The 22,333-nt window shown below is 40.0% G+C and overlaps 1 protein-coding gene across 1 annotated transcript in view; it reads right to left on the reverse strand.

The window, feature by feature from the left end:
- THADA (THADA armadillo repeat containing) overlaps positions 1-22,333 on the reverse strand; it is a 316,968-nt gene that overhangs the window by 269,674 nt on the left and 24,961 nt on the right. The window contains exons 16-21 of the mRNA XM_040993162.1: positions 17,499-17,650; positions 15,852-16,062; positions 12,356-12,491; positions 11,941-12,077; positions 6,524-6,664; positions 3,348-3,505 (exon numbers count right to left, since the gene is read on the reverse strand). Of these exons, the coding sequence (XP_040849096.1) occupies positions 3,348-3,505; positions 6,524-6,664; positions 11,941-12,077; positions 12,356-12,491; positions 15,852-16,062; positions 17,499-17,650 (935 nt within the window). The remainder of the gene's footprint in view (positions 1-3,347; positions 3,506-6,523; positions 6,665-11,940; positions 12,078-12,355; positions 12,492-15,851; positions 16,063-17,498; positions 17,651-22,333) is intronic.

Genomic DNA, 22,333 nt, shown 5'->3' on the forward strand with positions numbered 1-22,333 from the left:
AATGTTAACAAACATACATACCATTTGCAGCCCATTACAGTAAATCTAAAACAGTAACAAGGACACTGAGGGGATCTATCAACTCGGCTCTAAGATTCATGCAAACCACAACAGAATCCAAAGAAAGAACTGAAGAAAAAAAAAAAAAAGGTGGCTAATTTCAAAGTTGGCAATTATTTTTATGCATGTGGTTTTCGTGGCTCGAACCAGTAGGAGGGTACTGGAAAGCAGGTATGAAGAATATACCAGAAAGCATTTCTGAGGAATATTTAAAGGGGAAATGTGAGTATAACTTGATACTACAGACAGAAGTTGGCTTAAAAAATTTTCACCACATATGAGGTATCAAATATTCCATGAAAAAGTACCAAAACACTGTTATCAACCCAAAGCTCTATATCAGCAAAACATCCAGTTTAGAAGCACGACACACACCAAGTCGTGAGGAAGTCATGAGACAAGAGCGGGTGCAGTGCTTACTCCTGAAGGGTCCCCACTTGGTCTCTCCAAGCTGGTTTTCTCTCTGCCTCTCACACAGGGACATTATGGAAGGACCTTTCGTTGGGCGACTGCAGTGTGGGAGGAAAGGCAGACATACCTCTGAATTAACACATTTTCATCCAGGAGAACCCAGAGACTACCTCACTTCACAAGCACTGTTCAGGGAAGTGGGAGTCTTTGCTAGAAAGTTCAATAGCGAGTTGTCTTACTGCCGTGAGCATTGAAAACAGGGAAAATTCAACTTAAAGAAAGTGAGCGCCTCGGAACAAAGGCAGCAGTGGGCCATGTCAGAGCCCAGGCTGCGAAGCTGAACTGAGATCCTGTCCTCCTGCTGCCACAAACCAGCCAGGTCATCTCGAGCCAACCAGGTGACAGCCAAAGCCATGGCTTCCTCTTGTCCAAGGGCAATGGGTGTTCTCATCACTCTGATACTTGTTGGGGTAACAGTTTGTGAGGATCCCATGAAAAACTCAGCTCCATAGACAAGCACCAATCCTCCTTTGCCTACAGCAATAAAAATCCTCAAATTCTAGTTTTTAATTCCCGGTGGCAGGTCAGAAAATCAAGTATATTAGATTTAGTGGCCATAAAATCTTAGTGATCTTAAAGAAACGGAGAACAAAAGAAACTTTCCTTTCCTTCTATTACAATTTTCTATTGTCCTGGAATGATTATTGCTTCTTTAAGAACAAAGGAAGACTAAAAGAAAGCATCAGGCTGAATACCAGCTTTTTAAGCTGGGGAACAGCTGCCTTCAGCCAACAAGAGGAAAGACGATCAGTTAGTTTTGGGTCCCCAAAATAACAAGAAATCAAGCTGCATATTGTCTCCCATAACTGCAGTAGAATCCTGGCTGCAGGACACTTTGCTGTGCCCCTAGATCTGTGGCAGGCATATTTGCTCAAGGTGTCTACTCCCACACTGGTGGGTCATACGCTGGCCTCAGTAGATAAAATTAGGGCTGCCTGAGTGACTCTGCCCTGGGAAGGAAGCGGTGTACCTTCCGTGTGGTGGCTTAGCCACCTCAATGTAAATTACATTCTTCTTGCTTCTATTTCTAATTCTTTAAAAAAAAAAAAAAGGAACTAAGTACATGGAGTATTTTTATTTTAAAGGAGTTTGAAGAGTAGACATCCTCTAGAAATTGGAAATAACACTAATTTCTTCATGACGTTGTATATTCATTTGGCTACATGTCCCTGAGCAGAAACATTCCTTAAATTACTTGACAAGCTCAAGGACAGTTTTCCACAAAAGACAGGGTTTAAGTGTTAGAACGCGTTTAACACATAAGGTTGACATGTAAAAGGCACCACAGAAAACTGACCGTAGCCCATCACAATGGGAAGAATGTTCTACAGAAAAATAAAGACCACTCCTATTCAAAAGCACACATTAGAAGAACTCTTTGGTTTATAAGCCTTTTTCTCCTGTAAATGATTATTTTTTTGTATTGTTACAAATACATCTTTTATCTTAAATTGTTCTCTAAGTTTAACACGGTTATTCTACATCAATTCCTAGGATGTGGTGTGATGCAAAAAATGTCAAGACAAAATGATTTTCAAGGAACACTGTCAAAATACAGTAAAAATAGAATATGTTTCTCTCAATTTGTTTTGTTTCTCTTAATCTGTTTACTATCCAGAACCCTCCCCCCCCAAATATGAGACATCATAACTTGTCCTTGGAAAGAGAAGCTGAGAAGTCAAGAGCCGCTAGCACATGTTTACTTCTTAGTAAGACAGTGACCATCAGTCAGTAATCATTAATCACGGCTGGACCCCTCAGCCAGGATGCTGGCATTGGCACTCTGGCCAGTCACCAGCGGGGCCTGCATGTACCTCTCTGGACACCAATGCCTATTTGATTTGGAAGAGAACAAGGAACACAGTACTGCCTGCAGTGCACTGCCTGCCTTTGCCTCTCTGCAGCTCTGGTTCTTGCAACATCACAGTCCCAGCTGTGAACCAGATGGAGGCACATGAGCCACAGAGTGTGAGAATAAAAATATTAGCATTTTTTCCATGCAACCAGTCATGTGGTTATTATAGAAATAATCAGCATTAGCATACTACAATATTTGTTTTGTTCTTGAATGTTGTAACACCCATGGGAAGAAAAATTATCTTGATTTGAAAAAGGTTAAAAATGAAAGTACATGTTATATATCTTTTGCTGGCAAACTGTGGGAAATGGGTTTGTTGAAACCATATGGAAAGGAAGAGGGAATCAATTAAAAACAGAAATCTAATAAATCTAAAATATTTCCAAATGAAATGCTTGTGGTAAGCTAATTTCTTGTAAACACTGCACTCAAGACAGTTGAACAGTCCCAGATGGTGAACTAACTTTGTGGTCTTAAAAATAAAAGTCAGCCAAAAACACCAAAGTGACTACAACTTTATTATCGATATAGTGGGAAACAGGAGATCTATAATCAACCAGTATGTTACTTTTTATTCCTTTGCAAAGTGTAAGCAATTTGTGGAGTTTATTACATAGACACTTTTAGCTAAAATGTAAGTTTGTACATATTAAATAGAGAAATAAAAATTTAAGTGATAGTATTCAAGTTTCATGTGAGGTAAAATCTACAGATGCTTATATAAAAATGTTTCTTAGAATGCCAAAATTTTCAAATGTGCTGCAAAGTTTAACATCTTAAATTATTATGAAAGTTCTTCAACTACTAGGTATAAAACATATAGCCTAGAAACAGAAAACCTGTAAGATGTTATTTAAGAAAAACGCAAAACATTTTTTAAAAGATGGATTGTAAGTAAAAGCTTGTGATTTACGCTTTGGCCAGAAATTACGCATGGTTGAATAAACATCTACCTTACCTGCTCCACAGTTAATAATCCGTCAGAAGATTCTGGCACAGATTGTATGGGCAGAAATTGGCACAGGGTGCCTAGAAGTAAAGCAACTTCCTTCATACTTCGCCAACAGCATACCAGGACCATCTGAGCAGTCACATCACATGCTTTTGCTTCTTTACCTTAAAATAATAATAATAACCTATTGCAACACTAGACACTCTTGATTACTCACATTCCAGGTTTCTTAAAATAAGCTTATTCATAATTTCCCCAGGAATAACCTGCTTGAACCAACAGACTTGTCACATGTTATATCTGTTTAGGAGAAACAAGCCAACATTTGACAAGCATGTGCTATGATGAAGAATTACACTAAGTATCTTTCAAATTATTTTACAACATATAAAAATAAAACACAAAATTGTTTAAAAATTGTTTAATCTTTGTAAATTAACAAAACACAGTCTTTCTGTTACCCATATAGCATTATGTACGATGAGTAAATATTTATCTAATTTATTTTGCTGTGGATGGCTATTAGATCAGTAAACGTGCAGAACTTCTTAAAAGATGACTCCTTTCCTACACCACATTTTTAATTTTCTACATTTATTTGATAAGCAGACGAAGAGAGAGAGAAAGCTCCCATGAATTAGTTCAGGCCAGGAGGCAGGGACTCAATCAGGTCTCCCACGCGGGCGAAGAAGCCCATCTGCAGGAACCAGAGCTGCTGATGAAAGCCCAGTACTCCAGTGTCACAAGAAGGTGCCCTAACTGTTGAGACTAAACAATCACTCCCAGGATAGAAACTGTAAGATCAAATACTAATTTTCTGTCAAAATATACTTAATTCCCACAGTTAATAAGCTGTAATTGCCCTAAAATTCTAGCTTAAGCAGAATTTTAAGTAATAAAAAAAAAAACCTAAAAAGACAAAATACTGAATTTTTTTCAAACTGCTCAGATAAAAAGGCAGATTAACAAATCACATTGATAGTGTAATTCCATTTCTGTGAGTAAAAACTCCACCAAACAAAAAGGATAAACATAGACAGCGCCACATACATAGAACAAGTATATAAAAGGATACAAGAGGGAAGAGGCATCAACGCTGTGGCACAGTGGGTGAAGCTGTCACCTTGATGCCACCATCATCACGTGTAAGCACCAGTTCATTTCATGGTTGCCCCACTTCCCATCTAGTCCCTGATAATGGCGTGAGAAAAACAGCATAAAAACAGTTTCCCAGCCATGTGGGAAGGTAGGCTGAAGAACCTGGTTCCTGGTAGTAGCCTGGCCCAGCCCTTGCCATGCAGCAACCTGGGAAATAAACTAGTAGATGGAAAATATCTGTGTGTCTCTCCCCCTCTCCAGAACACTCTCAAATTAAAAAAAATAATAAATCTTTGAAAAAAATAGTAAATGAACAGATAAGGGAGAAGCAGGTTTTTTGTGTCACTTGAAACTATTACAATACACAAATATTTTGTGTAATTTTTTAAAAACACAGGAACCTTTTATAAGACAATATCCCCACCTAGTGGAGAATACAGAATATATAAATTACTTAAGTGCTTCTGATGACTTTTTATAACACTACAGAAAAATCAAAAATAATGCTAAACAGTTGAAAGAATGGAAATTTTTCAAACTTCATTAAACCAAGCAGATCACATTTTACTGAATAATACGGTGCATTTCCATTAAAAAGCTCTCCGTCTTTCAAGAACTCCCAGAGCCTACAAAGAGCTGCACTGCTGGAGAAGACTTACTGCTACTCAAGCTAGCTTCATTTCACAAACCACTCCTCTTACATCACCCAGCTTATAACGACAAGTTTTAGTATTCGATGGCTTTGGGTATAACTTCGTTTTCTAGTAAAATCCCAAGGAGGGCAGGTGTTTGGTACAATGCTTAAGTCACTATTTGGGACATTCCCCTACCCCATATCAAGTGTCTGGTTTGAGTCTCAACTACTCTGTTTCTCATCCAGCTTCCTGCACACCTGGGAAGCAGCAAATGATGGCTCAGATAGCTGGGTCCCTGTCATCCACATCAGAGACTTAGATTTATTTAATCCAGATTCCTGACTGAAGACTGATCCAATTTTGTTTGTTGTATTTGGAAGTGAACCAGCAGTTTTGAAGATTTCTCTCTCTCTGATTTTCAGAAAAAACTAGCAGGGTGGGAGGGTGGGATGGGGGAAAGAATGTGGGAAATGCCTGATTCATTCATTCCTAACATCAAATAATTACCAAAATCAAATTATTAACCTTTTCTTTTTTTCCATTAATTATTTTAATTTTTTGATGATTTTTACATAGTTGATTAGGATCAAAAGCCATAAGAAGCTGGGTGAGATCATCATTTCCACATTCTCTTTTTTTCCTTCCTTTACCTGGTGGAAGGGGAAAGATAAGGAGAGAAGCCACACCCAGCCTCCGTAATGAAAACCTTTTCTTAAAGTCTGAATTTAATCGAGCAGTTAACAAGCTGATTACACCATCCCCCACTGAGTGTTTAGGTTTGATCCCAGCTCTGGATTCTTGATTCCAGATTCCTGCTAATGCAGACTCTAAGAGGTGCTAGTGATGACTCAGCAATTCGGCACCGCCTTGCATTCCCAGCTCCCACTTTGAGCCCAGTCAATTCCAACAGGTACTGGCAATTAGTAAGCAAACCAGCAGATGGGAACTACAACTTCTCAGTGTGTGTCACATTGCCTCAGAGGTATTTTTTAAAGATAAATAAATACAGGGCCAGTACAGTGGTATAGCAACCTAATTCTCCAGCACCCCTAATGGGCATTGTTTTGTGACCCAGCTGTGCCACTCCAGATTTAGCTCCCTGCTTATGACCAGGGAAGGTAATGGAGGATGACCCAAGTCCTTGGGCTCCTGCAGCCACATGGAAGACCCAGAGGAAGATACTGGCTCCTGGCTTCTGATCAGCTCAACACCAGCTGCTATATCCATTTTGGGAGTGAACCAATGGATGGAAGACCTCACTCTCTCTTCCCTCTGTAAATCTGCCTTTCAAATAAAAAACAAATCTTTAACAAAGAAATAAATAAAAAACACTTTATTTTCTAAAAAGGTTCTGCACAGACCTTTAGTCTCTGATTTGCTTTTATAAAACTAATTTGTGCACATTTGATTTGTTACTTAAATTCTGATTAAAGTGCATATTGTTGTTACCTTTGACTTCAGTAGCATTAATAGTCAAGTCCTCCAAATTAAAGCTATCATATTCTTTCAACAGTTTGGCTTGATTGAAGTAATCGTTAGTATCTCGTGGCTGAATCTCATTCAGAATCATCTGTAAGCGGCTTGCTGACTCTGAGGGAGAGATGAGAACACACGAACTTCAAGCTTCACATCACATGCAGGACCCCTAAGGTGCTCAAAAAGTCTGTAATTGTTAAAACTGGACAATCAACACTAGTTGAAGGGGTTCCTGAGATGGACAGCATGGACATAACCTATCTGGTGCTTACCCATGTCAAAGTGCAGCAAGCTTTCAGAGGGTGCTTCGCTATCTACAATATCAAGGTTTGCACTCAGAAAGGGAAGAGACATTGTACAATCCTACCCAACAGTCGCTTACAGCCCAGAAGCAACATGGACGTGTCTTTGAGATGCATGATTTCCTACACTGCTTCCTCAACATGGTTTACATTCCTAGTCCATTGGACAAGATCTGCAAGCGTAAGTTCCAGGAGTGCAGAACTCTGCTCACTGCTAAGCTGCACTGCTAGAGCAGATAAGAGCTCAGGACAGAGCTTCAGCAATGCCGACTAAAGGAATGAATGGGGCGCTGCATTAGCAGGGAATTAGCCAGATTCCAGTTTTCTTTGCATGTATGTTTGTGTGTACATTTGGCTTCCCTGTAAAACACAACTTTTACTTTTTTTTTAACATTAAAAACTGAGCATCTTTTTCCTCCAATGAAACAAAAAGTTTTAAAATAAACAGGAACAGAACTGCAATACAGAATGTCAATCCCAATAAAGATTCTGGATTCTGCTGATTTTCCCGTTAATGGCAGAGCTCAGGTCATCAATAGGAGACAATTTTATTTTTTAAAGAGTCAGCTTTAATTGCAAGGATGCCCATTAAACATGCCATATTGTCAGAATGCCCATTTAACCCACTCAAACATCTCAGACCAACTCTGTGCTGACCTTTTACAAACCCATTTCTAAAAAGCATCTGCTCTACACAAGGTATGCAGATACATACTGGAAAAATGCTACCTGTCCATATTCACACAGAGATACATTTCTGAGCTCAATATATGAAAGGAAAAACAGATTAGAATCCCCTGCTCTAGTGCTCAGGAGCCTGAGCACCCTCGAACTTCCCGCAAAGCAAAGGAGGCAGATTTGTTTTTTCCCCCCATAGAGCACAATGGTGTTGATTCCAAACAGTTTTTGTCAAGATAAAAAGGTCCACAAATGAATTTGGAGCAGGAGGAAGGAGAGACTCCTCTCCCATTGTATTCTGCTTGAGGTATTTCCCCCTCACAATAAGGTAAGAGACAAGGGAGTAAGAGCACAATAGGGAGATGGATAGGATAGGATAGGATAGGATAGGATAGGATAGGATAGGATAGGATAGGATAGGATAGGATAGGATAGGATAGGATAGGATAGGATAGGATAGGATAGGATAGGATAGGATGGGATGGGATAGGATAGGATAGGATAGGATAGGAAAGGAAAGAAAAGGAAAGAAGTTGGCCACTTGCTCCCCAGAGCTGGAAAAAAGTAGAAAAAAAAAAGGTTGGGCATTATCAACATTTTCTTCACCCTCTTTTTCTTCTTCCCTTTTATCATCATCTTCATCTGCTTCAACTTCTTCCTCATCCCCTTTTCTTCAAATATATTCCAATCCTTCACCACCATCTCAACCTTCCCCTTCCTCATCATTAGTACCATGTGATACCAAAATAAATTGAGTCAAATATCCCCTTTCGTGACCTCTGCGGGCTGCTCCGCACTTGGATGAGAATGGCCAGTGAACTGGTCAAGCTCTCTGCTTCCTCAGGCTCTCGTAACTGATGCCTTTGTTCCGTGTTTCACTGGAACATTTCGTCAAATTCACTTCAATTCTGGTCAGAGGGTGCCAGGATCCCATTTAAAAAAACAAAAAAATCACAACAGATACTCTGTCTCTCCGTCTTTCCTTCTAACTCTTTCCAATAAATAAATTTTAAACAAAAACAATAACAACAAAAAAAGAGCAGATGAAGAATGGCATTGTACCATCGAGTATTAATCTTCCAGCTGCAATGCTGGCATTCAACATGGATGCTGGTTTGTGTCCTAGCATCCAACCCAATGCTAATGTGCCTGAAGCAGCAGAGGATGGCCCACCTAATTGTGCCCCTGCTACCTATATGGGAGACTTGGATGAAGCTCCTGGCTGCTGGCACCTGGCTTTGGCCTTGTCCAGCCCCAGCCATGGAGGCAACCTGGGCAGTAAATCAGTGAATGGATATCTCAATTACTCCATGTGTGTGCGTGTGTGTGTGCGAATGTGTGTCTCTTTCCTTCTAGCTCTTTCAAACAAATAAATGATTAAAAAAAAAAGGCAATTGATCCGAAATCAACTAACAACTCAGAAAACAGATATTTACTGTATATCTATTCTTTCTGCTAAAATTGTAGCCACCATGGGAAATAAAATGCTGTCAAGTTCATTCAACCAACATCTTTAATTTATTCTTTGTTTCTCTGAAATTGTGTCACCCAAACCCTTTCAACAGCCATGAAAAAGTTACATTTGGCCCAATAACAAACCACACGATGCCAAGAAAAAAACCTGGAAATGATGGAATAAAATTTCCAGATCCTACCCATTCATTTTACGGCTCTCAAAGGATTCTTTTTTCAAGGAATTCCAAATACAAGGCAAGCAACACAGGGGAAGAGCAGGAAAATGAAGACAATGAAAAAGCCTATGAACGAAAAAGCCTATGAATCTGGACATGAGGTCTGGATATTTTAACACTGCTCAGTAACAAAGTGAATTTTCACATACTACTCTATAGGCTCTACCCACATTATATGACAGAAGTATCTGTATACTTCTAATTCAGAATAGTCTAGTGTTCGTCTTATCCACATATTAATCTTAAGATCACATATTCCTCATTCCACTATATTATATAAGCTGTAAACTGAAGAATCAAAATGAGGTATCTGGATAAGCATCAGACAAAATAAATGACTCTGTTTCTCAGTATTATAAATTATTAGCAACCCTCTAATTTGTTTTGTATTTCCTATGAACCAGTGAAAAACTTAATAAAAGAAACTACTTTGAAGAAATGAAAACAAAAACAAAAATATCAAAACCCATGAGTTGCAGCAAAAACAGTACTGAAAGGGCTGTTAATCTTATATTTTACATAAAGGCTGTTACCTTATATCAGAGAGACCTTATGCTATCTGTCTCTTTGGTATTGACTTACTTCACTGAGCACAATGGTCTCTAGTTGGGACCATTTTGTTGCATATGGTAGAATTCCATTCTTTTTAATGGATGAGTAGTATTCCATTGAGTAGATGTACCACAGTTTCTTTATCCACTGCTTTTTTGATGGGCATGTGGGTTTTTTCATGTTTTTGCCTTTGTAGATTGTGCTACTGTAAGTATAGGTTTACAAACCCCTTTTTGATATGCAGATCTCATTTCCTTTAAATATAATTGCAGCAGTGCTATAGCTGGACCATATGGCAGGTTTATTTTCAGTTCTCTTAGCACTGTCCTTACTGACATCCACAGAATGGAGTCCACACACCATTTAGCCAACTAATCTTTGACAAGAAAATTGAAACAATCCAGGCAAAAAGCCTGGTCTCTTCAACAAATGTTGTTGGGACAATTGGAAAACAGCCTGAAGAGGTAAGAAGCAAGATCCCCATCTGTCATGTTATACAAAAATCAGCTCTAAGTTGACCAAGGACCTAAACCTGCAACCAGCAACCTTCAAACTATTAAAGGAAAACATAGGAAGTACTCTAAAAGATATAGGAATGGGGAAATACTTCTTTAAGACACCAAAGAAATAGGAAGTCAAAGCCAAAATAAACCAATGGGACTAAATTCAACTAAAAAACTTCAGCAAAGGAAATGATCAACAAAGTGAAGAGGCAATCAACAGAATGGGAGAAAGTCTCTAGACACTACACAACCAATAGGGGACTAACATGAAGGATTTACAAAGAGCTGCAGAAACACAGCCACAGCAAAACAACCCTGGAAAGAAATGGGTGAAGGAAGTAAACAGTTTTCAAAATAACACATTCAAATGGCTAATATAGACACATGAAAAAATGCGCAGGCTCTCTAGCCATCAGAAAGATACAAATGAAAACCACATTGAGGTTCCACCTAACTCCAGTGAGACTAGCCTACATTCAGAACTCTACTAACAATACTTACTTGTGTGGATGTGGGGAGAAAGGTATGCTCCTTCACTATTGGTGGGAGTGCAGACTAATACAACCAATTCGTTTTTAATAAAGAAGAAAATGTAACATTTTCTGTAGAAAACACATAATTCTAGGTAAGCTTAACTAACAGCCCATAGTATTTCGACATCTGGAATGGTGTGGCTGAACACAAGTCTCCCATTTGCACTCCAAAAGATATTTATAAGCTGCTTCAACACCAAATGTAACTTGGATGTTTTCTGTATGTTCAAAGAAGTACTGTCCGTTTCTATATCCCTTTAAAGCCAATGTTTCAGGCCTATTACAGAACAGGATGTTCACCCAGGGCATTGCAGCACTGAGCTAAGTTCCTACCCTTTCAAGAATTTGTTCCTTCAATGATTTATTCATTATCAACAAATTTTCTCATGGATCTACTTCTAGCAGGCACCGTACAAGAGAGGAAAACCCAGATAAGATCCCCATATACACAACTGCTTGACAGAAAACTCCTTGGAAGAGTAGCAAGACACAGCCTGCAAACAACACAAAAGATCTGGAGGGAGGTTACTGAAGTATTCTCAATTGGGAAGTTGGAGAAGGGTGGGAGTGGCACTAAACCTAAGGATTCCAGTTTAACTCACTGTGAATTATGTGATTAGAAAAACTTAGTTTGGACACAACAAGAAGGAAATGGCATTAAGAGTAAACCTTGGAAATTGTCAGGAGGTCCCTGAGGAGCCCAAGCAAGACAGGATAAATGACTGGAGAAGGTGAGAAGATGGACACATCAAAGGAGCAACACAGAGAACGCGGAGATGGGCTGGGTAGGAGGAGAGAGACATGTCAAGCAAACGCAGGCCTCTGACCTGCACAGAGGCAGCTCCGACAGGATCACTCACAAAGAACAGCTTGGGAGGGAAGCAACAGACTAAAGTTCTTCAGTTCAGTTTGGGCATGTTGAGTGTTTCCACTCCTTTCTCTCCTTAAAATGGTCCTCGTACATCAAATGGTCTTTTCCTATTCCAGACCCTAACATGTTTCCCTCACTGACAAACTCTATCACTTACTTATTTCATATAACTTCTTCTTGATCCTTGAATTCAGTTTCTAAAAAGCAAAAGGGAAACCTAAGAATGAGAGTACAGCACTGTGACACTCTTTGTTGCTGACCTGAATCAGTGTCCATGGGGATAAGGCCCTCAGGGGAGGAACTCTGAATGACGGGGGACACCACAGCAGACAGCCTGTAGGACAGAGAGAGGAGCTTCTCCACCACGGGTCTCCACTCACTCAGCAGCTGCAGGCGGCTGCAACAGAACAGAGAGAAGTTCAGACTCAAAGCAAAACAGGGCAATTAACTGATTCAAGGAGTTGAAGGAACTCATGTTTCAAAGTTGTGCAATACATGAAATATTTGGGACCTAAAAATATGTAGACACATGTGGACTTTTCAATCCACTTTCCAACTGTCTTTAGAGTAACAGACTCCTCTCCCAGAACAAATTCCAGTAAGAAGCAGAAAAAAAAAAACCCACTCAGACCCACGTGCATGTCTGAGACAGGACACAGCTGTGGAGGCGCTTACTTGAGGGGTAACTTCCGCAAAGCTCCAGTTATGCAGTGAACTCGCCCATACATTGGAAACGCTGCTGCTGCCTGAAGCAGAGAGTGTTCAGCCTTGGAGATTTCTTCCTCAAGATATTCCATTAAGCACTTAATAACTGGAAAAACACGGGAAAAAAAAAACAGGCAAAGCAAGTTTAAAAACACTTATCACTTTGTGAACACTGTTCCTAGGAAAACAGCCAATTTGACTGAACCTTACACTAGAAGTTTTGAAACAAAAAGAGATCTTCCAAAACTATCCCCACCCATTAGCCATTCGCCATTTCTAGTTGTGGCAAAACTGAGTCTCTTCTCTCCTTACTACCTGGATCCATCATAGCATTCACTCCGAATCACCCCTCCTACATGTCATGTAGCTGGAGAATCAAAGCCCAGACCCATGTGGCATGTGTTATTTGGACAGCAGATGAGTTTTTTAAGAAAGCCTTCAGTGAAGGCCCAGCACAGTAACCTAGCAGCTAAAGTCCTTGCCTCACGTGCACCGGGATCCCAAATGGCACTGGTTCTAATTCCAACCGCTCTGCTTCCCATCCAGCTCCCTGCTTGTGGCCTAGGAAAGCAGTTGAGGAAGGCCCAAAGCCTTGGGACCCTTGGGAAGAGACTCCTGGCTCCTGGATTGGCTTAGCTCCAGCCATTGCAACCACTTGGGGGGTGAATCAGCAGATGGAAGATCTTCTTCTCTGTCTCTCCTCCTCTCTGTATATCTGACTTTATAATAAAAATAAATCTTAAAAAAAGGAATACCTTTAGTGAAAGAAAAAGCCTGTACAACCACAAAATTTAAATTATCCAAGTTAATGGTTTCTAGTTTAATCACACATATGGGCAACCATCCCAACAGTCCATTTTAGAACATTACAATGTTCCCTCCCTTCACAGATCACTCACCTATCAACAGTCACTTCCCTCTGCCCTCCCCTACCCCACCCTCCCTCAGGACTCATAACCACTAACATGTTTTCAATCTCTATGGACTTTATTCTAGACATAGGATACACACACAATTATGCAATAAGAAACATTCTTTTGTGACCAGCTTCTTTCACTTCACTAATGTCTTAAGCTCTTTCATGCTAGAGCCATGTATCAACAATGCATTCCTTTTTATGGCTGAGTAAGAGTCCTCTGTGATTACACAACATTGTATTGTACCCACTCATCACATGGCAGACTAGACAGTTTGCACTCTTTGTCTCCTAAGAATACGACTGTTACAAACATTCTTGTACAAGCCCTTACATGCACATGTTTTCATAGGCCTATCATGGACTAAACTGGGTCCTCTTCAGCATTGACACATTGAAGCCCTAACCTACAACATGGCAGTGTCTGGAGACAGATCCTTCAGAGAGTAGTGGGCTTAGACCAGCTCGTGGCAACAATAACATGATGGGATTAGTGGCCTTGTTAGAGGGAAAGCAGACAGCAGAGTGTGCACACGTGTGCACTCAATCTCTCTGGGCCATGTGATCACACAGTTAAGAAAAGAGCTGGCTGAGAGTGAGAAGGACTATACCAAGAACTGAATCTGCCAGTAACTTGTTCTTACAACTGTCAACCTCCAGAACAGACACAGCTATCCCTTTATAACCCACCTGGTCTATGACATTTTGTGACAGCAGCCCAAGCCCACAAAGACCATGTCTAAGGGTGGAGGTGCGGTCATATGGCAACACTAGGTTTGACTCTTTAGGAACCAACAGATTGTTTTCAATACCAAAAGTACCATTTTACAATCACACCAACTGTACATGAGCAGTCTACTTTCTCCACATCCACATCAACATTTGTTATAACATATTTTATTTTCTTTCCTTATAGTCATCATCCTGGGCATAATCCTCACTGTGATTTTGACTGGCATTTCAGGAAAGGTTAACGATATTGAGCGAATTTTCATGTTTATCACTCATTTGCATATGTTCTTTAGAGAAATATCATTCAGATTCTGCCTTTAAAAATATTCTTAATTCTGGCCCAATGCAACAGCCTAGTGGCTAAACTCCTCACCTTGAACACACTGGGATCTCATATGACCGCTAATTCTAATCACAGCAGCTCCACTTGCCATCCTGCTTGTGGCCTGGAAAACAGTCGAGGACAGCCCAAAGCCTTGGAACCCTGCACCCGTGAGGGACACTTGGAAGAAGCTCCGGGTTCCTTGCTTCAACCGGTGCAGCTCCACCCATTGCAGTCACTTGGGGAGTGAACCATCAGATGGAAGATCTTCCACTCTGTCTCTCCTCCTCTCTGTATATCTGACTTTATAATAAAAATAAAATAAATGTTTAAAAATATGAAAAAAATAAGATACGTTAAAAAAATTCAGCACCCGAGGGCCGAGTATAAAGTAGGCAGGATCAGGCTGGAACTGAATCCAGGAATCACCTGGGAATGAAGAAACCAATGCCAACACCTCTGCCTCCGAGGGTTCCCACCAGCAAAAAGTCTGAATCAGGTATAGAACCCAGGTACTTCAATACGGGACACAGCACCTTAAAATCACTACATCTACCACCCTCTCTTCTATTGATATTCTCTGCATATTTGATGCATTTCACAAAATTCTCCGAGGTTTTTAACTGAAAGCCTTTATGGGAAGCATACACTCCCTGCTCACCCTAACTGGAGTCCTTTCTCAATGGTCCTGGTAGGTTCTATTTTGAACCTTGCCCTGAGGTAGCAGGAGTAGACAAGCATCCTGCTCTAGGGCACTGTAATCTCTCTATCCCCATTTACACAGCCAGACTCTCTTCCATCCCACTGTGAGTTTTCCACTTCATGGCTTTTCCACCGTCCTGGAAAGAATAGTTTTCAGCTTTCTGTACCTGACCTCCATTTTCAAAAGATGTTTTAACTACTTGAAAAGCAACATTTGAACTGCCACACCAAAATACCTACTTCTGTTCACATATGGTCTGACTTCCTATACCATTCCAAAATATCTACCGGTACATATTAACTACATGAATCCTTAACACATATTTGTTGAGAATCACTAAATTTAAACCATGTCATTCCCTAGGTTTAAGAACTGGCTATATGGAAAAAGGAAAGTGCATGAATGTGACAATCAATTAGAACAGACAGCACAAAAAGGAAATCTGCTCTACAAAGAACTAATAAATATGCTCCGTTTACAGTTGCAGTAAAATTTCTGCAAAAACTAAAGGAAAAAACCACTTAGGGTGAAAGAGTTGATATTCTTTAAAACAGAGCTTTATTTATGTGCATTTGTGTATCTTTTAACAGGAATCCTCTGTTCAGAAACAAGTGTCACAGCTGAGTAATCTGGTCATATGCATAGAACTCACTGTGCTCTTATATGCTGGTAAACTCTTGAATCCAAAACCGCAAAGTAAATGTTCAACCGTTAGATATTCTAACCAAACGAAGAGAGAGTAAGATAATGGTTTTGATAAATAAGAGCAAAAGGTCGTTTACTCAATACAAACCCATTAGTGTGTTCCTTTCCACCACAGCAGCGGACGTATTGCCACCTTTGCATGCAACTCGCTGGGTCAAGTAGCCAGGCAGAGATGACGGCAGCACATCCTGCCAGATTAAGAAATTCAGCAAGTAGGAAGAGGTGACACAGTCATAGGGTTTGGGGCTTGTGCTGAGCTCCAATGCTGCCTGGAACAATTGTTCCAACTTCTCAGAATCCTAGAATAAAGCAGATATGGTAAGAGTCCCAGAAGGATTTCTTGGGTTTGATTTAAAACACTGCTTGCCATATATATAATACGAACATTTATTTCCTTTCTAAATAAAGGTTATTTTTCTTACAATATTTAATAATTATTATGGATGCAGCTCAGAGATAAAGACCTTGAAAATAATTTCAACTGGAAAACTTAACATTGTTTGTTCTTTTTTTTTTTTTTTCTGAATGCCTTCTGTGTCCACAAAAATGTACTTTCTCTCTTAGAAACTGTATGCCTACAGAGAGTACTTCTCTTATCTCTGGGGATTAATGCTTCACGTGTGTGAAGGATTCCTGCCCTTCTCCCCTCTCCCTTCCCATTCAGCTATTGCAATGGAAGCAAATACAAATCCAGTAGAAGGCTGGTCCTGGGGACACTCCAGGACACAGTCAGGGAAAACAAAGCGATGAGCTCAAGTTAAAAATTCTGCCTCAGGGACTCTGGATCCCCCCCTCTCACAGAGGGGAGTCTGTGCGAGGGGAAAGTGAACTGTACAAGACGGCAGGCAGGACAGCTCACCGTAGGTCACAGGCACCAAGCACCTAGCAGGGTTCACTTATCAGTTCACCTGCTGCTTGCTGGGAGTCCAGAAGCACCTTCTCCACATCATTTACACTGAGTCTCCTAGTCCACTAAGCAGGGAGACTATTCAAAAAGCTTCAAGTTGTTGTAAGCAGTAAGTTTTAGTCAAATATTACATGTCCAAAGGAAACAGGGCGTTAACCTCAGTTAACTAAAATTACCAATAACCTTAAACCTACTGTCTGCTACACACCCCTTTTTATCAAAGCAATAAGTAAAGCAAGGCCTGGAACTGCCACCATGCAACAGTTGCTAGAGCATGGCATCCCATATGAGTTGTGACATAGTGGGCAGAGCCACAGCATCCCATGTGAGTTAATGCTGGAGTCTCAGCTGCCCCACTTCAGATCAAGCCACCTGCTAACATGTCATGAAAATGAGTAAACCGTGGGACTGCCCAAGTGGCTGGGCTCCTGCACCTACGTGGGACAATAGGATAGCGGTTCCAAGCTTCAGCCTGCCACAGCCCCAGCTGCTCAGACCACATGGGCAATAAACCAGCAGAGATTTCTGGTTCTCCCTCTTTCTGTATACTCTGCCTTTCAAATAAATAAATAAACCTTTAAATAAAACCCAAAACACCCAGTGAGTGGACTTTTTTTTGTACAATGCTTCCTCCTTTCACATCATCCCACAAAAGAGAGGTATTGATGATATATTGATAACATCTACACATAACAGCAAAATTTTTTTTAAAAAGGCAGAAGCAAAGAACCTAGATAAATCTGAAATGATTCTACCTTTTTCTTCCAGTGAACCAGAAACCTTCACGTATATACTGTTTTCACATGTGCACAGATAAAACACCAATACCTGAAACTGTACAGCTGTTTTGGACAACTTCATCAAAAGATCAAATGCTAAAATTTTCACATCTTCAAATGTGCTGGTAAAACATTCCATTAGTGTTTGGAAACGACCAACATCAATATCATCACTCAGCTGATACACTGTCTGGACTCCATCTAAAGACAAAAAAAAAAAAAAAAAAAAAGAAGAAAGAAAGAACATTTAAAGATCTGAGGATGAACTAAAGCAAAGGGAAGGAAATTAGCCTCCTCAAGCTACCGGGTCTGACTTTCAGTCACACTACACAACTTAACCCACAACGTCATAAAAGATTAAATTTTCCATTAATGTATTTCTTTAAATGGTAACATAACAAGTATTGTAGCTTTCCAAATACGAAGTGAACACTTTTTTTTATTTTAAAACCACGTGATAATTTTAAGTCACTACTGAAAATTAACAAAAACATATTTAGGAGCACATCTTATTCTAAAATGTTTATTCATTTTATTTACTTGGAAGGCAGAACAGATGGAGAAAGTGACAGATCTTCCTTCCATCGGTTCACTCCCCATATGACTGCAATAGGGATAGGCCAGGACAAAGCCACAGGACAGGAATTCCATCCGGTGCTCATCTGTGTCTAGCAGGGACTCCAGCATCTGACTACGCTTCTGCAGCCACCCAGGTGCATTGGCAGACAGCTAGATCAGAAACAGACTAGCCGGAACTGGAACTGACACTGTGAGATGCAAGCATCACAAGCAGTGACTTAAACCACTATACCGTAACATCATCCCTAGAAACCAATCTTAAAAATATTCGTAATTATACAGTGGGTGACAGAGAGGTATCTTCCAACCACTGACTCATTTCTCAATTGGCCTCAATGGTCACGGATAGGCCAGGAACCCAAAAATTCATCAGGGTCTCTGACTCGGGTAGCAGGAGTTCAAAGGTTTGGACCAACTTCTGTAGCTTCCCAGGGTTAATCATCAGAGAAGCAGATCAGAAGTGAAGCAGCCAGGACTAGAGCCAATATAAACTTTCTGACCTAGAATCTAAAGTCGTACTGCATCTTAGGATGAACAACAATGACATATCTTTATTGCTATGGTACAGTGCTGGGACAAATTCCATTTGATGGTAATGGATAGTATTTTTAACATGCTGTTAGATTTGGTTCACTGCTGTTTTGTGAAGTACTTTTGCTCCTATATTCATCAGGGTTACTGGTCTTAATTTTCTTATGGTTTCTTTGCTGTCAGGGTAATAGCGTCATAGAATGAGTCAGGAGGTGTTCACTCTTTTCTGACTCAAAAAAGTCTGAGAAGGATTAATGTCAATTCTTTAAATGTTTGGTAGAACTTGGCAGTGAAGCCACTCACAAGGGACTTTCAGGCTTGCAATTATTGATTCAATATCTTCACGTTAGAGATTAGTTCAAATTGCCTCTTTCTTTTGGAGTCTGTGATTTTCACATTTTAGCAATTTACCCATAACATATACTTTTTAGTTCTGTAAGAACACAAAGGGCCCTCTTCTCATTTCTAACTTTTATTATTTACACCTTTGTCTTTAGTTAAGACTTTGACAGTTTTGTTGATTTTCAAGTTCTGGTTTCATTGATTCTATGTTCTTTTTCGATTCTCTATTTTGTTTATCTCTGTTCTAATCTCCATCATTTCCCTCCTTCTGCTAGTTTTGGGTTAAGTTCCTTCTTCTTTCCAGGTCGTTGAGGTGTAAAGTTAGGTTGTTGACTTGAAATCTTGATCTTTACTATAAACATTTGCAGCAATAAATTTTCCTATGAGCACTGCTTTTGCTGTTTCTGTTCACATTTATCTTAAAGTATTTTCTAACTTCTTTTGTGACTTCTCTGATGAAGTTGTTCAAATTTGAAACCTTCTGAGACCAGAATAGGAAACAGCTAGCACTCTCCATCTTCCCAGATTAGAGAGCTCTAAACTCCCCCTATTTTCTCCAAATATTTTGTCACAGAACTTATTTTCACCTGAAATTTAATGTATTACTTATTAACTACTGTGAGTTCTGGGGGTGGACACTTGCCTCAACAGTTAAGTCCCCACATGGGATGCCTGTGTCCTGTAGCAGAATGCCTGATTCAAGTCCAAGCTCCTTGGCTTCCAATTCCTGCTAGTGCATATCCCAAGAGGCAGCAGAGGATGGCTCAAGTGCTTGGTCCCTACCATCCACATTGGAGACCCACATGGAATGCCGCACTTACTGCCTCAAACCTGGCCCAGTCTTGGCTGCTAAGTATTTGCAGAGTATAAAGGCAAATGGAAAATCTCTCACCTTGTTGTCTCTTTGCCTTTCTAATAAAATGCAAATAAATAACTTTTTTAATTGTAAGTTCTAAAAGAAAAAGCATGTTGTTTTATACAACCCATTGCCCTTAAAATTAAATAAACATTTAAAATAAAACACTAAATAAAGGGGCCGGCATTGTGGCACAGTGTGTAAATTGGCCGCCTGTAAAACCAACATCCCATATGGGTACCAGTTCATGCCCCATCTGCTCCAATTTCAATCCAGCTCTCTATTAATAGCCAAGGAAAAGCAGAAGACAACCCAAGCATTTAGGCCCCAATCATCCATGTGGGAAATCCAAATGAAGCTTCCAGATTGTGGTCTCACCCTGGCGCAGCCCTGGCCATTGCAACCTTCAAGGTAGTCAATCAGTAGAAGCAAAGTATCTCATCTCTCTCTGCCTCTCCCTCTCAAACTCTTCATTTTTAATAATCTCAAAAAATACACATTATAGGGTACAGTGTCATGATGTAGGCAGGCTAATCCTCCACCTGCAGCACAGGTATATCATAAGGGTGCCAGTTCATGTCCCAGCTACTCCACTTCCTGCTTCCTGCTTATGGCCTGGGAAAGCAGCAGAGAATGGCCCAAGTACTTAGGCCACTGCACCAAGCTAGGAAGCCAAGAGAAGGCTCCTGTTCCCAGCTTTGGATCAGCTCAGCTTCAGCTGTTCCAGCATTTAGGGACACTACTAGAGGTTAGAAAGCCTCTGTCTCTCCTTCTCTCTGTAACTTTGCCTTTCAAATAAAAAAAAATCTTTAAATACATACATACATACACACACACATACACTATATCCATACTAAAACAAAAACTAAGTTAGTATTAACCCAAACAAAACCTTTTTTTTAAAATGATGTTTACATAGTTGATTAGGGTGAGAAAGGTTAAAGATTAGGAGAAAGTGGGCAAGACCATTGTTTCCAAATTTTCTTTTTCTTCCTCCTATATCTGGGGGAAAGGTAAAGGGAAAAGCCGCACCCGACCTCCCAACTGCCTCAGTACCCAGGTATAGGAATGGCCACCCGATATCATCCCAGGGTCCCCAATATGGCGCATGCTCCAAGGGTTCTGCTTAAGTGGTTTTGACAGCCAAATAAATCCTTTTAATCTAACTATAGAATACAATTTTTTTATTTTTTGCCATGCATACTGTGATATCTGATTCTACCTAAGAATATGCATGCAGCTTATTCTTCTTAGTCCCAGGAATACTTTAGGAAAGGCAAAAACCATACTGACTAATATCAAATCATAATCCATCTAAAAAATAAACCTGCCACACTTGTAATGAAGGATGACTTTCCAATCATAGTATGTCTGGCCCTATCTTCCTTCCAAGTTGCTTATGTAACATAGTAACTACAACATTAGTCCCTGCCCAATTATATGTGGTTTACTCATTAAGATAATTCAAAATTTCTAAATTTAAAGTAACATATATTTAATATATTAAAATATGCATCCAAGCTAAAGAGTTACTGACGTAATTATGCCTGCTATAATTTCCCCATACACAGATACAGCTATAAGTACATGAAATGTGCAGAGAACTTTCTGTTAAATAATCACTCAGGTCAAAATCTGCAAGCAAAGCAAAATGTGATAATGATATCTTGGATGCAAAGTTTCTGTTTAGTTTGTGGCATCTTTTTTTTCATATCTTCTCTGGAATCAAAGCTATCCAGCTGATTCAATAATTTCAGTATTGTTCCAATACCATGAATTTTATCAATAAAAAATGATGGATGGTGCATGTTCTTCAGCAACGTGAAACAATTCCCATATAAGCTTGGGCCCACCTCCTAGGTACTTCTGAGTAAGTTCAGAGCCACTACACTCCACAAAGCAGTGAAGTGTTGGCTTTCCTTTGCTTTGGCCAGCAAGATTTTATCTGTGACAGGTGGACACAGAGAATAAAGGGCTATATTCTCATCTCTTGGTAATATTCTGGGTAGGTAAGAGAAAGCTCCACAAATTTCTTAATTTCCTAGATTTGGTTCTCCAACTTCCCAGTATCAGCACTAGTCTCCCAGTGGGTATTTCTCACCTTCATCACTGAGACTACAGGATTCATGTCATCCAATGGAATCCCATTACTATCCTCTCAAATACATAAATCTTTAGGGCCAGAGCCATGACACAGCAGGCTAAGTTTACAGTGCCAGCATCCGATATGGGCACCAGTTCATGTCTCAGCTGCTCTATTTCAGTTCAGCCCCCTGACTACGGCCTGAGAAAGCAGCAGAGGATGTCCCAAGTGCTTGGACCCCTGCACCTAAATAGGAAACCTGGAAGCAGTTCCTGACTCCTGGCTCCTGGCTTCAGGATGGCTCAGCTCCCATTGTGGCCATTTGGGAGTACACCAGTGGATGAAAAATTTCTCTCTCTCTCACTTCTTGGTAACTCTGCTTTTCAAATGAAAATAAAGTTTTAAAAACAAAGAAACTTTCCAATAGGATGCCTTGAAAAAACAGCATTTCACTTAGCCAAAATTCTTAACAAGAATATGTAACACAAACGAA

This window comes from Ochotona curzoniae, unplaced genomic scaffold (assembly GCF_017591425.1).
Source record: "Ochotona curzoniae isolate NIBS_2020 unplaced genomic scaffold, NIBS_Ocur_1.0 contig_883, whole genome shotgun sequence".
Classification (NCBI taxonomy): domain Eukaryota; kingdom Metazoa; phylum Chordata; class Mammalia; order Lagomorpha; family Ochotonidae; genus Ochotona; species Ochotona curzoniae.